The 17552-nt window shown below is 53.0% G+C and overlaps 1 protein-coding gene across 1 annotated transcript; it reads right to left on the bottom strand.

Moving 5' to 3' along the window:
• Positions 1-1362: 1362 nt before the first annotated feature.
• On the bottom strand, positions 1363-15659 carry LOC119710183 (ubiquitin-conjugating enzyme E2 variant 1). Its single transcript, XM_038158905.1, has 4 exons — positions 15531-15659; positions 6888-7036; positions 3456-3581; positions 1363-3166 (listed from the first exon to the last, which is right to left on the bottom strand). The coding sequence occupies exons 1-4, from the start codon at positions 15550-15552 to the stop codon at positions 3020-3022; spliced, it is 444 nt and encodes a 147-aa protein (XP_038014833.1). The 5' UTR covers positions 15553-15659; the 3' UTR covers positions 1363-3019.
• Positions 15660-17552: the final 1893 nt, after the last annotated feature.

Below are 17552 nucleotides of genomic sequence, written 5' to 3'. Positions count from 1 at the left end.
GAGCACTGCTCAGTCACCTCCAGCAGCACCTGCTCCAAGCACATGTGTTTCATGGCCAATCCCCTTGTTCTATTCATTATCCCTTCGCAGCTTTCTCTGCAGGGAGTGGTTCAGGACACAGACCGAGGGCTGGCAGGGATCACCTGAGCACCCTGCTGGGCGCTGCCAGAGTCTGGATCAGCACAGGTATGACACGGCTTTGTTTGCACACCTCATTTCTGAAGCAGCAATGAGCACCAGCCTGGGGGTGAATAGTCCCTTCCCCTCACAGGTGCCACACGCTGACAGAGCCACCATGCAGCTCCAATGGCAGCTGACTCCCAAGCAGTTATCATTCCACACTGTCCTTACTTGGTTGTGGGAACAGCAACGGAGCTCTGGGGTGTCCAGAGTGCAGCTCCTGGGGGGAGAACAGTCACAGTGAACTCTTTTCTTCAAAGCAGCATCCAGCTTTGTCTGAGGCTGTGAACACGTGGCTCCTGCCAGCACAGCTCCCAGCTCCCAGGCAGGGTGGCATGCTCTCACCTGTACAGCTCTCACCTGTACAGCTTGCAAAGCAAACCAGACGATTTCACAGCTTTAAAATCATTACTTGAAGTGAGAAGCTTCAGGGAGGTCCCAAACATGCACCAACCACAACCTCCCAAGGAGGGCATGGGCACTCTGAAAGAGAGACAATCAAGCAGCCCGGTGTAATTATAACGCTGTTCCAACGCCCATTTTCCACCGCTGGCACTAAGCTAGTTCAACAAACACACAGTGTTAGTCCCATTGTCTTCTCAGGCACCTCGGGGCTGCCCCAGGAGCCAGCAGCACTCCTTCCAGCAGCGTTTCACAAAGCCTCACACGGTCACTCCCCGTTCCATCCCTGCTTTCAGCCCACCACTGCAGCGAATGCACCAGGACCTTCCAGCAACCCGGAGTCACTTCACACTGGGAAAAGGCCAGCATTCCACAGCCTTGTTGGCACCAGACCGGGAGGAAAGCTCAGCTTGTGCGGGGCACGTTGCAGGCAGATACTCTTCGCTATCTGAGGAGAACACTGACAATCTCAGGTTGTGAAATGCTCCTTGACCTTGGCAGACAGCGTACCGTGCAGCTGCAGAGGGACTCCACTTCCTCGGGACTCCAGCACAGCCCCTGGGCCTCACCTGGTGCCACCTGCCACCAAGGCTGGGGCAGCCTGAGGCTGAAACCAAACTACAGATGCTCCTTGGCACAGCAGCAGCAGCTGGATAGAGACAATTGCCTTTCACCACCAGCTTACAGTCTTGTAAACGTGATCTGTAGGAAGATACTTCCGACAAATCAAGAATTCCATAAGGGATCAAAATTCTAAACATAAATACAATTAAAGCCTTCTAATATTAATGCACACTTTTTATTATATTAAAATCAGGCAATGGTCTGATACAATAAAAAGGCTGCTTATGGAATACTGTTATGTTAAACTTTCAGTACAGAGGATGTTAAATCCTTACAACTAATATTTTCCTCAGAAGTTAATGGAAACATCAATTGTTCATTGACTTGACAGCTGCTGCTTTAAAATGTGTTTATTTTTACTCTTTTCTTTTTTTCCTTATTTTTTCTTTTATTTTTTTTTTTACACAAACACTGACTTTTTCGTAAAACTGAGGACACACTAGGTTGGTTTCCTGTAAGCTTGCATCCACATTGCAGCAGTTAGTGGTCCGGAAGAGTAAACCAGAAAAGGCAGTGATTTGCCAGGATGCAAAGCCAATCAAGGTCCTTAATCTGCTGTGCCACCGCTTCCCCAAAATCTTCACTGGAGAGATTTCTAAGGCTTACAAAACCCTAATAAAATCTGCCGCCCAGATTTGATTTGTCTGTGGTTGTTACATCTTTAGAAGGGGCAAACGCGAGTGCAACATTTTGTTAATTAACATTCTCGGGTCAATCCAAAGCACCAAAACACAGTGATTTGAGGGTACCTGGAGTGTGCTCAGAATCTCTGCGCGCAGAGCCTCCCCCACTGAAGTTTGGCAGCAGAAGGTTTGGGCAATCCTGGTAAATTACTGCTCTTTTCCCCACGTCAAAGCCTATCTAAGAGCACGGCCGTGGCCAGCTTGGCGGTGTGGCAGCAGTGCTGGAGGGAAGGGAAAACCCACGCTTGCCAGCAGAACAGATACTCTTGTTTCCCAGGCTGGTGAAGACTAAATTTGTTGCAAAACCAAAATGATAAGCAGGAGGGAACAGGTCGAGTTATTGCCCCCGACGCTCACCCCCTGGGCCAGGGGTGAGAAGAGTCACCGAGAGGGGCAAAAAGAAAGCAGCACCCCCACTAAAAAGAGGGGAAGAGGGAAGAGATAAAAAGAACCCTGAATCCCTCACCCAAAGCTCACGACACTGGTGAGGGAGACCAGGAAGAGAAATACAATCTATGCCTTGGCCAAAGGAAAGAAGGAAAGCTTGCCCCAGATTATCAGGGCGTTTAAAAAACAATAAAAACCCAAAAACGACCACAGTCACATTCAGCCTTTACTAGAGCGAGCACAAAGGGAGGGATGACTGAGGTTAGCACACATCCCCAGTAGTAGTCCATACAGCCCAGTGTAGCACTGGAAGCAGAAACCTTTGTGTCTACTCTAATAAATAGCCCTGAGCTTCGACTCTATTGCAAAAGACAGAGAAAGAAAAAATAACCCAGGCCAGACACACAGCAAGGTGATTGTGGGATGGATCCTTTCACAGTTAAGTTGGATGTGCCACACTGGTCTTGACAGTAATAAATTTAAATAGACTTTTCCTGATACCAGAAGTTCAGCTATGTGGACAGTGGTTACACGACAGGATTATTTGTTATAGCACAACTTATATTTCAAATGAAAAAAAAAAAAATTAGTATCATTTACAGTATCTCAAGAAAAACTTCCTTTGAATGGGAACTTCCTTTCCAGTATTTTGAGGTCTACAAGATGCATCTAGAAAATTTACTACTGTGGAAAATGAAGACAGCTTAAATTGAATAAGGGGGGGCATGTTGGTTTTTTTTTAATTAATTGCTGTAACATTGTCCTTCAGGTGGCTGAGGAAGTTTCATATTTTCTTTAGACATCATTAGACGCCGAAGCTCTTGCAGAACAACTTTGATACTATAAGAATTCTGCCATTTTGCTAGGACTGATATGGCTCTGGGGTCCACCTAAAACAGACAAAAAGACCATTCCTGTCAGAACTGGTGCACTGGTTACACTTAACTCCCCCCACCCCCAACTAAAGATCCCACGTGAAATCCGAGTGGGAGAAATCAAAAGCAAGTGTTTTCCCAAAAGCATAATAAATCTCCACTTGTGCACTCCCCTTCTACCCCCTTTCCTTCTCCAACAAAGGGCACCACAAGCCACGAGGAGCTAAGCAAGCCACAAGCATAAACAAAGCATGGGAGCTGCACAAAAAAAACAACATTAAATGAATAAAAGCAAAAAACTTACCACTCCATTAGAACTATTTACTCCATTCATATTAATTTTTGTTACAAATCTTACAAATGGAGGTGCTTCTGGATACTTAGGCCCACATTCTATTTTAAGGCTGTATATTCTGTTTTCATAAATTGTCTGAGGGGAAAAGAAAGGGGGAAACGATTACATCAGGCAGTTCAACAAGCATTGGTCCAAGCAGTGCCTACGTCAGGAACACGGGAACTACCAAAGGTGGGCAGCCACGGGGATGCCAGCTGCCTCCCTGTTTGAGCTCATTTTACAATACTCTGGGTACCAACGTTCCTCCAGGGTAACAATTCTGCTGGTGCTGGAGCAGGGACAGGCCTGAGCTGCACGCAGGGCTCTGAGCAGCACCCACCCCATGGGGAGCTGGCACTGCAGCCCTGGCTGTGAAACCAGTGCAGAGCACGGGCTCTGAGCAGCACCCACCCCACGGGGAGCTGGCACTGCAGCCCTGGCTGTGAAACCAGTGCAGAGCACGGGCTCTGAGCAGCACCCACCCCATGGGGGAGCTGGCACTGCAGCCCTGGCTGTGAAACCAGTGCAGAGCACGGGCTCTGTGCAGCACCCACCCCATGGGGAGCTGGCACTGCAGCCCAGGCTGTGAAACCAGTGCAGAGCACGGGCTCTGTGCAGCACCCACCCCACAGGGGAGCTGGCACTGCAGCCCTGGCTGTGCCCAGCCAGTGCAGAGCACGGGCTCTGTGCAGCACCCACCCACAGGGGAGCTGGCACTGCAGCCCTGGCTGTGAAACCAGTGCAGAGCACGGGCTCTGAGCAGCACCCACCCCACACGGGAGCTGGCACTGCAGCCCTGGCTGTGCCCAGCCAGTGCAGAGCACGGGCTCTGTGCAGCACCCACCCCACAGGGGAGCTGGCACTGCAGCCCTGGCTGTGCCCAGCAGAGCACGGGCTCTGAGCAGCACCCACCCCATGGGGAGCTGGCACTGCAGCCCTGGCTGTGCCCAGCCAGTGCAGAGCACGGGCTCTGAGCAGCACCCACCCCATGGGGAGCAGGCACTGCAGCCCTGGCTGTGAAACCAGTGCAGAGCACGGGCTCTGTGCAGCACCCACCCCATGGGGAGCTGGCACTGCAGCCCAGGCTGTGAAACCAGTGCAGAGCACGGGCTCTGTGCAGCACCCACCCACAGGGGAGCTGGCACTGCAGCCCTGGCTGTGAAACCAGTGCAGAGCACGGGCTCTGAGCAGCACCCACCCCACACGGGAGCTGGCACTGCAGCCCTGGCTGTGCCCAGCAGAGCACGGGCTCTGAGCAGCACCCACCCCACAGGGGAGCTGGCACTGCAGCCCTGGCTGTGCCCAGCCAGTGCAGAGCACGGGCTCTGAGCAGCACCCACCCCATGGGGAGCAGGCACTGCAGCCCTGGCTGTGCCCAGCAGAGCACGGGCTCTGAGCAGCACCCACCCCACAGGGGAGCTGGCACTGCAGCCCTGGCTGTGCCCAGCAGAGCACGGGCTCTGTGCAGCACCCACCCCATGGGGAGCTGGCACTGCAGCCCGGGCTGTGCCCAGCCAGTGCAGAGCACGGGCTCTGAGCAGCACCCACCCACAGGGGAGCTGGCACTGCAGCCCTGGCTGTGCCCAGCCAGTGCAGAGCACGGGCTCTGTGCAGCACCCACCCACAGGGGAGCTGGCACTGCAGCCCTGGCTGTGCTCAGCAGAGCACGGGCAGGTCACGGTGACGCTGGCAGTGTCGCTGCTCTTGGACAGTGCCAGCAAGGTGACTCCTGGCTGTGGGACATCACCTGCAGCCTGGGAACGCCTCACCCCTGCAGGACAGCTCGGGGCAGCAGTGCACAGGGACTGCAGCTCTGCACAGCTGCTCCTTTTTCCCACTGCAATCCAGCACAGCATCCTCCCGCCGGCTACTGCTTCCCACCCAGAAGGAAACAGGACTCAGCTTTTGTCCCCAGCCAGATTTCCACATCCTGCTGAGAACCAGAAGGGTAATAACTGAACCTGAGCAGTGTCAAAAGGAGCACAGCAAACAAGCGTGGCTGCAAGTCCCCAGGACCTCTCCCAATACAATCTGCTGCCTTCAAGCAAGAAGCTCAAAACAAGTCACAACATATCTGGCAAGAAGATCTATACTCCTAAGTGTGTCAGAACAACAGGAGAGGCAGAGCTGACTCCTCTGCTGTGATGGTCCTGTAGCCTTGGTTTGCAGCACGACAAGATCTGCAAACTTCCATCACTGCTGGCAAGGCTGCACGCTCCTGTTTGCACATTTCAATTCCTATTTAATTTTCTAAATTACATTTCAAGGTTGTTTAAATTTTCCATAAACCCTAGGCACACAGTGAGCTTTCTTCACAGCCTTAATGCAGGCTCATTAGCACTCTCCTAATGTTCTAAAATCAAATGCTGTTCTGGAAAACAATTTGGGTACATCATAAACAAATGAAATGCTCGTGACTGGGGAGAGATTAGCAAAGGCAGACAACGAGTAAACAACACTTCTGGGTGAGGCAGAAAACACTGCATGTATAATGCCTTCATAATACACGTACAACCTCTCTGTGTGTCAGAAGAGGCAACTGACAGAATGGGAACACAGAGCAGGAACACGACTAAAGGCCTGCAAAGATTTTCACATAATGACCCCTGGAATTACTGAGAAATGATACTGAGGCCAGCTGTAGAAGACATCTGCTGTTGCAGGAAGGAGAACTGGCTACCTGCACTCCATCAAAGGACACTAAGGAAACAGAACAGTGAAACTGGAGACAACAGACAAGTTCTGGTTTTAGAACACAGGCACACATTCAACACACAATGAAGTCCTCAAGTTCACTGCTAGAGTGCAAACCCACAGTTTAGTGGGGCTCAGGGGGAAAGAGAACACAACAACACTCCCACAAAGACCAGCTGCATTATTAGATGCTGCTTTGGGAGAGGACATTCAGAGAAGAGACTGAAATCACTAAAATGTGAGTTTCCTCAGTCAGCTGAAACTCTACAAGAGCTCGTCAGTACTGCTGCAATAAACAGCACCCCATCAACTGCACAGGAGCAGCAGAGAAACCTGCAGAGAGCATCCCCTGGCACTGCACAGCTCCCTTTGTGAGCTCACTGCTGGAGGGGCTCTCAACCTAGCTGGATTCAAGGGTACAGCACCTTAGAATTCTGGGGTCTCCAAAGTTATGTCTTACTGAATCTGCAAATATAAAGCACACAAGTAACAGAACTAACCAGAGAAAGGCACCAAAATGGTTCAAATTACAAGCAAAAAGCCATACAGACACATGAAACCTGTTATTATAAAGAACTTCAACATAAATCAGTTCCTAAAGTGTTTTTTTGCTCATTTGCCTTTTGTTTATTTTTGACTTCAGTGGTGAGGTTAGGAGAAGGGGAAGAAATGTAACAGTACTATTTTAGAATTTAAGTGAATACTTACTCTTGGAGGCCCAATAATCATTCCTGTCCATCTCGTAAGTGTCATATCTTCATCATCTTCAAGGCCCCAGCTAACTGTTCCATCCCCTACTCCCTTCTGACCTTCTTCAAGTTCTTCCAAAAGACGAAAATTACGAGGAACTTTTACTCCTGAAACGATCAGAAAAATATTTTCAGTTGAGAAATCTTGTAAAGAAAAAAAGCTAGAGTAATTCCCCTGATACTTTTGGTCATTTAACAGATCACATTTTGGGCAAAACCATTAAAATACTACTTTTTGAATGACAATATTTCAACGTTATCAAAAAGCTATTCCCATTTTTAACTTGGATTTTACAAGCAAAATCAAGGTATCCCCAAATAAACATTCCAGAAGGCTGACAGGCCACATGTTCCAGCAGGCACTAAAATGAAAGGAAATCTCTGTTCCCACAAAAGTAGACCCAATATTATAGAGCTCTAATTAGCACTTGTCTATATGATTTATAGTATAAAAATTTAGAAGTTTCTATAAAATGACACCATGAGAGGCTTGACAGCAGTTGACTCAGAGCTTTAAAAATACCTTTCAAAGCAAATAAAACTCTTTCATAACATTAGCAGGTTAATCTGAAGTTAATTGAAGTGGGCTTTGTCAGCAGCAATAGCATCCTTTGTACTCGTGACCTCCACCACCAAGGAATTTCAGCACTCGGTAAGCGCCGGCACATTGCTCCTCAGACAGCGATCCCGGGAGATTTCCTTCTGCCCAGTGCACTAAACAACGGCACAGAGAGCTCCTGTGACACGGCCACGGTCACACCACGCCCCTGCTGAAGGACCCTGCACTCGGGCCACAGTGGGTTTCACTGCTCCTCAAGGTACCTGCAGCCCAGGCACCGACCCCAGAGCAGAGCTGCCCTCGAGCCACTCCCCAGCCTGGGGTCTGTGTGCCAGCTTTGGCTGCTGGGGGGCCACAGGGCTGGCTCCTGACAGAAGCTGCTGGAAGCTCCCCCCGTGTGTTGGAGCCAATCCTGGGCGGCTCCAGCATGGATCCACTGCTGGCCAAGGCCCAGCACATCAGCACTGCTGGGATAAAGTGTTTGGGAAGGGACAAAGGTACTGCACAGGGCAGCTGGAGAGGGGTGAGACTGTGCCAGAGCAACAGCTGTGCAGGCACCAGGGTCAGTGAAGGACGGGCAGAGACCCCCCTGGGGAAGCCTTGAGGAAGCAGAGATCCACCTGCAGCCCATGGAGCACTCCCTGGCCGTGGGCAAAATACAGAGGACCTGGTAGTTTAAACTCCCCTTTAAATACATTAATGACCTAAGGAAACTTAATGGCAGAGATGGTTTTACTGCAGAATCAGAGGTGTCCAAATTTCATTCACTGCAAAGCATGCACCAAAGAAACCAAACCAGCAAACGACTACAGAAAGTGGATACACATCTGACGTGGTCATCATGACTACAGAAAGTGGATACACATCTGACGTGTCATATCCAGGAACACCCTGGGCAGCCGGGCGCAGTCACAGCTGCAGCAGCAGCAGCACAGGAGCTCGTCCAGCAGAGCAGTGCCAGCAGACCCCAGACCTGCTCTGGCAGAACCACACCTCCCATGCGGGGCTGCTGAGCACAGCTCCCTGCCACATCCCCTCCCAGGCAGACCCTGCCGTTTCCACGGCTGCTGAGCAACACAGCCCTTTGGCTGTGAAAGGAAATGAGTCAGCTGGGGCTAGTAAAGCCATTGCCACGGACTGCCCAAGCCCCAGAGCTCGGCTGGCAACAGGACCTCCTGGGCACCACTGCCACGTGCCCCGCGTGACAAACTGCAGCGTTTCCTCTCCCAGGGAATCTTTAAGTTGTGAAGTGTGTATCCTGTGTGCCCCAGACGCACGAGGGCCCAAGTCTGCCAGTCACACATGAGGCACGACAGAAGAGCCCCCTGTTTGCAATTCTACCCCAACCAATCCCTGGGGCAGTCTGGGGAGGCAGAGCAGCCCAGCTCCAACACCTGGGATAAGAGAGCTGGGGACACGAGACACAGAGCCCGAGTGAAGGACAAGGTGCAACCCTTGCTCGCACACACCTCACCGGTTTTCCTTTTTTGCTGCAGTGGATGCACGGGAGAGCTGCTGATGTGAATGACTCACAACTCAACTGCTGTCTGGGCTCCAGCCCTGCTGCTGCCCTGGGGAAAAAGGGCCAGGGAAGAAGGGCAAACTGCAGCTCCTTCTGGAGGGGGCCCAGCAGCTCTTCCCCAGGGGAAGGGGATGCCACAGAGGAAACCCTGGGGCTCTTACCAGAATCCCAGCCCGAGCAGCCAGCAGCTGGAGCCAGGGGAAGACCCACCTGGAAGGAGTCGCATGAATGCCAAAAAATGCTCTCACTTCCACTCCACAACATCACAATACTTAACAAGCATCATCTCAGCTCCTTAAGAACATCACTTCACAGTTATCAGTGGCGCAAGGACAATTTACAGCTATTCACTGAATCCAAGCTAAATAACCCAGGAGGAATCAGCTTTAGGGCAGACACAGGCCACACAGCAAAGAAGAAAACAAAAAATATTGCCTGTCTGCCCTTCCTCTGAGCATCAACTCTGAGTGCTCCCTCTGAGCATCACACCCTGTTCACCGAGCCAAGCAGGAGTCTTTAAGTGAGCGTGTAATTAAAAATGACATCACCACGTACATATTTGAGCAGCCACAACCAAGACCAAAGGCAGCCTTAGTTCTGACATTTGCTACCAGAGCTGGGCTTGGCTTTACAACCTTACGGGAAGAGAAGGCAACTTAATTGCTGAGCTCTCCCCTGATACAGCTGCTCTGATTCAGCATGAACCCAGCATGAATCAGAGCCATAAAAGAGTCACACAGGACTTCAGTTCTTTGGCAAGTGTGAGGTCTCCAGAGAGCTGGCGAGTCACACTGTGCAGCGAGTCCTGGCACACAGAAATCCTTCCCAGCAAGGAGTGCTCGTCCCGCAGGAACTGCTCCCATGAGCTCGGCAGGGCATCATGGCAAGGGGCTGCCCAAAGGGAAGGACACAGATTTCAGTTTCATGCACTTCATGGAAAATAAGCAGGTAACTGGTAACTTCACAAGAGATTACCCTGTCACACAGCATTGCTGCTTTTCTAACATGTTCTACCCCTATGCTAAGCTCAGGGTGTAACACGAAGGACCATCACCTCAGCTACCACAGAAGGTGTCAGTTCAGCTCCCTCCCTAACACACTCTCAGGAAATTCCTTCAACAGAAAGAGAATCACACATATTAATATAAAATATTACACCCATCCAACCATAAATGCTTTATACAAATAAACTTCCCTTAAGCAAGGCAGAGTAAAGACCAGCTTCATCCTTCTGGTCAGTCTGGAAAGATGCACCAGGCCATTAAGGCAGCCCCATCTCCTGCTCGTTTGCAGGGGCCTGGAGCACTCATGGTGAGCTGCCACATCCTGCTGGGCCCCAGACCTCACAGGTACTTTATCACCTGTGATCATACACAAACACGTCACCTGCTGTGCACCAAGATTCCTGGAAAGTGCCAGGTCTGTCCTAGGCACACACAGCATCCACCAAACAGTGTCCATGCTGACACGGCAGCTGCAGAGCCAGGAGATGTCCTGTGCCCCTGAGAGCACCAGGAGTCCCTGGGTTTCCTCCTCCCACCCCCCAATAAATACCTTGCATAACCCTCTCAGTGCAGCAAGGGAGACTTCCTTGGCAGTAACCAAACCAACCTGTTTTTCCAAGAGCCTTTCATTTAACACAAGAAAGCCTAAATAAAGTGAGAGGCAATTAAAAAGTAATCAGCTTGTCTAAAGCACTTTAAGTTATGCATTTTAATTTAGCCTTCACTATAGATCAAGATGACTCTCAAATAGCAGCTTCTTTTGGAACATAAATACAGTAATATCTCACTAACTGCTTCACTTGTAACTTGCCTAACCTCACAGAAATACTCCCAGAAATTGAACTGAAACCCTATTTCAGAGCAAAAGGAGATATTCACTATCAATGACAACAGCACAGCAGTGAAAGCTGAATCGTAACTGTTCTGACTAGGTGACCTGGTCAGAACCTCACCAAAGGAAGAACAGAATTATCCTGAATGACAGTTACATGCCAGCTTGGACTCGCAAAGATCTTAAAGCACTCTCAGATTTACCTTTTCATGCAGCACTGCTAAAGATACAGATACACGACTGAATGTGTCTTGCAACAACTTTAAGAGCGATCTTATCAGGCTGAGATTTTTCTCATCTTACTCACAGACTACACTTTTCCATCTCCATTTCCTCAGCTGCGTAGCCAAAGCAATTTCACAGCCAGACACCTTGTGGAGCTGAGAGCAGCCCTGTGAAACCAGGCAGGCCATGTGCCTTTGGGGGAGAGCCTCTCCTCCAGTCCCTCTGATCAGCGGCAGCAGAACAAAACATACACCTCCCAAAAACTTCAGCGACCTGCTTCTCCCTGCTTTCTAAAGGGAGATCGAATTGCAAGCATTTCTCTTCAGGAGACTAAAGCACAGGCACAGCACACCTCAGCAAAGCACCCAGAAAACGGGGCTCCTGCGAGAGGAACTGCCTTGCACTGAAGGTTTTTCCACATCTTCACTCTAACAAGCAACTTACCAAACTGGCCTTTCTGGACAATTTAAACTCTGCTTTCTGTACTAGCTCCTGATTTACTGTAACTCAAGTGAGCTGAAATCCAACAGCTTTAAACACCTCTGTTGCTCAACATTAAAGTGCTTTCTGTTGCTTGCTTCTGTGTATTTGATCTTCAGCCTCAATTACATCCTTTCCAGTCAGTGTTTCATGTCTCTGCATGGACTGCAGATAATGAATTGGACAGCTTATCCTTGCAGCGCTGGGACAGTAAAAAATACACAAGCCATTCCTTGTCACAATGGTATATAAAGTTCCCGAAGTGATGGAATACTTAAATAAAAGGCTTTCAGCAATTGTCACAAAAGCTTTCAGGAGACAGGAACTTTGGATTTCTTGCATTGTCTTTACAGTCACAATTTCCACTCTGATCATGCAGACAGGTACCAAGATAATTTGCAGACACAAAAATAACTTCCTGTGCACTTCAACAATTTGAAGTGTTTTATGTTCTGTGCAAGCTTCAGCACTGGTTCTACCTTTCAATCATTTAGGCAGGCTCCTTGGAAAGAGGTCACTAAAACATCAGCGTGAGGCCTCCAGGTACAGGCAAGGTCACACAGCCCCAGGTACAGGCAGGGTCACACAGCCCCAGGCACAGGCACAGGCACAGGCACACCCAGGGGGATGGGGCACAATCCATCAGTAACTGCAGCTCCACTTGCAGGAGTTGAACAGCACCCTCACATCCTGAAAATCCCAACTTTCCCACCCTCACCAAATCTGTCAGTGTTACACCTGCCAGGGTCCTTACCTGGCTACATATTTAATACACTAATTAGTACTGTTCTCAGTCAGAATGCTGCTTTTCAAACACGTTATGTTATTTATATCACTGAAGATGAAAATATTCAATTCAGTGCCATCTTGTAGGAGTGTTGAACTATTTACCTTTCTATTCAATTGACTCCATGCCTCTATTACAGTACACAAAGCTCTGCAGTAATCCACTCCTCTGGCACTATTGCACGTGCTCTTACAGCCCATCATTTAAGAATGCAGAATTTATCTGGTGTTTTTCCTTCAGTTACTTTCCCCCTACCCTGGAGTCTTTCACTAACAGTCCCAGAGAGCCCTGGGTGCTGGCAGTGCTCCCTTGGAGATGAGGATGACTGCTGTCACTGCGAGGAGCCACGGAGGGGCACCTGCAGGACAGCTGCACCTGCACTGTGCACCACTGCCCCTCTGCTGGGCACTCCTGTGCAGGGGATTCTCACCAGCATCCCCTGGAGTGCACAGGGGGTTCCAGGGTTAGAAACAGACAGGTTTCACACACCACACTAACCCCAACATCTGCTCTCCTCTGTCAGGAGCATTAACCACAGGAACCGGCACTGCCACGGCCATACACCCAAGGACTGGTTCTCGTGCAGTTCTCCACCTTCCTCAGACTGGGAAAACTCAGATCTGGGCAACCCATTTTACCACGCAGCACTTGCAGGCTGTTGGTAAACACAGTGCCTCACAGCCCTGCTACAGACCCACTACACTGAACTGAGAGAAACTGGGTCAAGTGAGGTCATCAAACTTTCCCAGGGTGAAAGTTAGAGAAACACAACCCGGCAGGCCAGCACAGCTGGGTTTGATTCATTACAAAGCCTGAAAGTGCAGGACAGCCCCGTGGTGCAAGGTGTGCGGTGTAACTGCAGCCCAGGCAGTGCAGGAGCCCCCGAGGAACCCCTGCATTCCTGCTAGATCACCTCTGGCAGCTGAGCACTCCTGCAGGGCACCTCTGCCTGTGGGATGGACACACACAGCAGAGCCTCCTAGAACAGCCTGATTAAAACCACTGAAGCCAACCCTTTCCTTTATTCACAGAGGAACGGGGTGCGTGGCAAACCCACATCATCAGCAACACAGGAGTCCCCTCTCAGTGCTACAGATGGACCCCACACCCTAACACTCCTTCCAGGCTGAGGGTGGGGTGTTTCCCCTGGTAATAATTTCTACCTGCTTAATAGATACAAATATCTATCTACCTGTCTAACTGCCAGGAGCAGCCCTGTGACTTTCGCAGGTTCCAGGGACATTTGTCAGCACTTCTTTCTCTGGGTCAGTAGCTGCTTTTGAAGACACATGAGCATTTTTCCCCTTCAGTATGTGTTTAGGCTCCATAGCTAAACGACCACAAACTCAAGGTATCACATCCCTTCCAGTGTTTAGCAGACCAATACGAACACATTAACAACCCAGAAACGAAGTTTAGCAAACTGTGCTTCCAGGTGAGTGAAGGCAGCACTGAGGCACGTTCCCAAGGGGCTCAGCAGTGCACAGAGGTGTCACCTGCAGCCCTGTCACCTGTGCCAGGCCACGTTCTGCTCAAGGGCAGCAGGGACCCACAGAGCCTGCACTGCAGTGCCACTGCCAGCTCCTAGGCTGCCCTTGCCAGCAGCACGGGAGGCTCTCCGGGAGGCTCTCTGTCCTTCCCCAGCACTGCAGAGTGCCCTGAGGGCAGCCCGTGAGCTCCAGCTGCAGCTGCCACCCCGGAGCAGCCCAGGCTGAGATGTGGCTTTGCTCCTGCAGCACGGCTCTGCAAGCCACCCCGAGCAGCTGCGAGCCCACGCTGCGGCCCTGCTGCCAGCACCGGGGACACGGGACAGCTGCCACCAACCCCGGGGACAACGCAGCAGGCACAAGGTGGCCAGCGGGAGCCGGGTAACCACGGCCTGAGCCAAAGGCCTGCCACTGCAGCCCAGCCCCTGCCCACAGGGCCCTCCACGAGCACCGAACTATTCTCTCACAGCTGCCCTGGCTTGGAAAGGAAAGTGTTTGCCTTCCAGCCAAACACGAAACACAGAGTCAGGAGAGCGCAGAGCAGGCAGGAGAACGTGACCGAGCGGGGAAGGAGGGTCCCTTCCTCCAAGCCACAGCTCCCGCGTGGAGCTCAACACCTCGCACCTTCAGACACACACCTGTAAGACAATTCCCAGGACAGCAACCACTGCACTTAATCAAGGTTTTATTAATTGGTTAATATGAATTATGCGCATTGTGATGGTTATCTGTAAATCTGAGTGGCCATTGACAGAGAATTCTCTGTACAAAAAGAACTCTGGAATACTTGCATTATATCCCCACCAGCCACGTCCTGGTGAGCACAGCCCAACTTTGGAGGGTGCAGTTTGGAAACAAGCACGACAGGGGCACATGTGAAACCCTCCATGGACTGGGAAAACAGGAAAATGAAACTGCCCCAACAGAAGTGACTCTGATGTACTCGATCTGCTGAAGTTCATTAGAGGATGTCAACCGCAAACCTCACTCCAAATCCGGGTGCAGTATTTTTGTTCAACATGTAATGATAAGCACAAAGGGAGAGTGTGTGTAACTACTTGAAGCTGGCGTGGAGCAGGTTTGAAGGGAACAGAATATCCACTGCCTTCTGGGAGCGCACAGGCGCTGGCACGGGAGCCGCACATTCCCGCGGAACAGAGAGAGGGAATGGCAAAAAGGCTCCCAGAGCGCCCGACTCCGCTCACGGAACTCCGGCCACAGCCCGGGGACCACCGAGAGGAGAGCGCCGGGCTCAGCCCGGGCCCCACGGAAGCGGCCGGGAGAGGGGCACGGCAGGAGAGGAGCGCGACGGGCGGCCCGGGCTCCGGGGCCCGGCCCCGCCGCGGGCCAAGGGCTGCGGCCCGCCCGGCGCCCGGCCCGGTTCCGGCGCGCCGGGACGCGAGTCCCGCAGGGGCAGACTGGCCTCGGGGGCCGCTCCCACCGCGAGCCCTCGGCGGCCCCCGCGGAGGCCGGACGGGCCCGCCGGGACCCGCGGACGGCAGCGGGGCCGGCTCCGGCTCCGCCCCCGCCCCACCGGGCCCCGCTCGGGCCGCACCGCCGCCCCCTCCCCCCGGCCGCGGCCACCCCTCCGCCGGGCGCCTCCCGCCCCGCCGTCCCCGGGCGCGGCCCCGCGGGCGGCCCGGGGCGAGGCGGCCCCGGCGCGGCCCCGCCGCCCGCCCGGCCCGGCCCGGCCCGGCCCCGCTCACCCGCGCCCGTGGTCGCCGCCATCTTGCGCCGCCGCCGCCGGCCCCGCCCCCGCCTGACGTCACCGCAACGCGGGAACCGCGGGCGCGGGCGGGCGCGCCAAGGGGAGCGGGCGGCGGGGCGGGGCCGCGCGCGGCTCTGTGGTACACGCGTGGCGCTCCCGCGGCTCCGCGGCGCGGGCGGGCGGTGTCGCCGCTCGGCGCGGCCCCGGGGCTCCGGGACACCGGCGCCGTGGCGGGCGTGTGACACCCCTAACGCTGCGGCCCAGCTTCCGCCAGCCCGCTCCCTTCCGGCACAATACGAAAAAGAGTTAAAAGAAATAGGAAGGAAATGAGTTCCGCTTCGTTTTGCAACACACGCTCAAAAATCCGAGCCCCAAAGCAGCGGCGCAAAGAGCCGGAACGATCACAGAGCCAAGCGCTCTGCAGCTCCGAGCCGCCCGGCAGGGAGCCCTCCCGCCCACGCTGAGCCGGGGGCCGCGGCGGCAGGCAGCGATCGCTCCTGGAAGCTGCTGTGGAACAGCAATGCTGCCCTTACTGCTTTTATTTGCCCAGCCACAGCTCACTGCAGCCACGGCTGGCACGGCTGAGGGCAGCGGGAAGAGGCGGCACAAACGGCAGGGAAAGAAAGGCAGCGGAAGGAAAGAGGAGCAGCTGCATGCCCGGGAGGGCAGCACAGCCCGGGAGCCCAGCGCCCCGGCAGCATGGGGCTGCCTGGGGACACGGCGGGGACTCGTTCCACACCCGCCGAGCAGCACTGCCCTCCGGCTGTCACACTGCTAGCTCCCGACAGGCACCGCACCTGAGCCAGAACCTCCCGGGGGATTGTGAGGCACTCTGCAGCAATTCTCCTCCGTTTACCACAGCACAACAGCTCCTGAGCAGCCGTGTCCCCAGCCAGCTCCGGCTGCTGCAGTGCAGAGCACCCCTGCTCCTGGGACGGGTGCAGGGAACCCCTCCTGCTCCTGGGATGTACAACGGGAATCTCTCCTGCTCCTGGGACGGGTGCAGGGAACCCCTCCTGCTCCTGGGATGTACAACGGGAATCTCTCCTGCTCCTGGGACGGGTGCAGGGAACCCCTCCTGCTCCTGGCATGGGTGCAGGGAACCCCTCCTGCTCCTGGGATATACAAAGGAAACCTCTCCTGCTCCTGGGATGTACAAAGGGAATCTCTCCTGCTCCTGGGATGCATGTGAGGGATCACAGCTGCTCCTCCAAGGCCCTCCTGACCACAAGATCCACTCATAGAGGGCAACTGCAGCCCTGGCAAAAGCTGGAGGCCTGAGAGTCCTTCTGAGGGTCCGGAGAGCAGGGGCCTGACCAGAGTTCTTCGTGGGGGTGGGACTGAAATCAGAGCTTTTAAAAGCATTTAAAAAGCACTGAACTGAAGTACAGGCCATCCATCCCTGAGCAGCTGAACAGGAGTGCCTTATTCTGCTTCAGCTCTAATCTGTTCCTAATCAACTTAAGACAAATTTTCTTAAGCCAGATTTACAGCTGTTAAGAAGGATCCCGCAGCCTTTTGCTCCAGAATTGCCATATTGATTTTGTGGGAGCATCCACATCTTTGAAGGGTGGAACAGGGACCAGGGAGCCGCAGCCACGTCGGGTGTGGGGTCACAGAGCCAGGGCTGCCCCAGGAGCCCAGCACAGCATCCACGTGGAAAATGCATCTGGAGATTAACTCCGTCCCAGTTTCTCATAATTAAGCAAGATTAACAGATAAATAGTCCCAGCAGCCCCCATAGGAGTAGCTCAGATTGGTTGCCAGCCAGGCAGCAGCAATGCCTTCAGCAGCACTTGGGAAGTGCAAACTCCGGTGATTTGTGTCCCAAATCCTTGTTCCATCCACTGCCGCTCACTTGGCATTCAAAGCTGTGCTGAAAAGAGCTCTCAGAGGACCCGGTGCTTCAGGCTGAGCCCTGAACATCCACCCAGCTCTGTCCAGAGCGCTCCAGAATCAACTGAAGGCATTTGGGGAGTCCTGCTGAAGTGGAAGAATTCTTTAATGTCAAAGCTGCACT

Source organism: Motacilla alba, chromosome 20 (genome assembly GCF_015832195.1).
Source record: "Motacilla alba alba isolate MOTALB_02 chromosome 20, Motacilla_alba_V1.0_pri, whole genome shotgun sequence".
NCBI lineage: Eukaryota > Metazoa > Chordata > Aves > Passeriformes > Motacillidae > Motacilla > Motacilla alba.
This window is presented reverse-complemented; position numbering and strand designations above follow the sequence as displayed.

What these genes read in the sequence shown, in the direction of transcription:
- LOC119710183 (XM_038158905.1), bottom strand. Translation starts at nt 15,552, where the DNA reads ATGGCGGCGACCACGGGCGCGG. An exon ending in GGCGGCGACCACGGGCGCGG is followed by an intron (nt 7,037 to 15,530) that starts GTGAGCGGGGCC and finishes TGATCGTTTCAG; the next exon opens with GAGTAAAAGTTCCTCGTAAT. An exon ending in TGATTATTGGGCCTCCAAGA is followed by an intron (nt 3,582 to 6,887) that starts GTAAGTATTCAC and finishes TTTTCCCCTCAG; the next exon opens with ACAATTTATGAAAACAGAAT.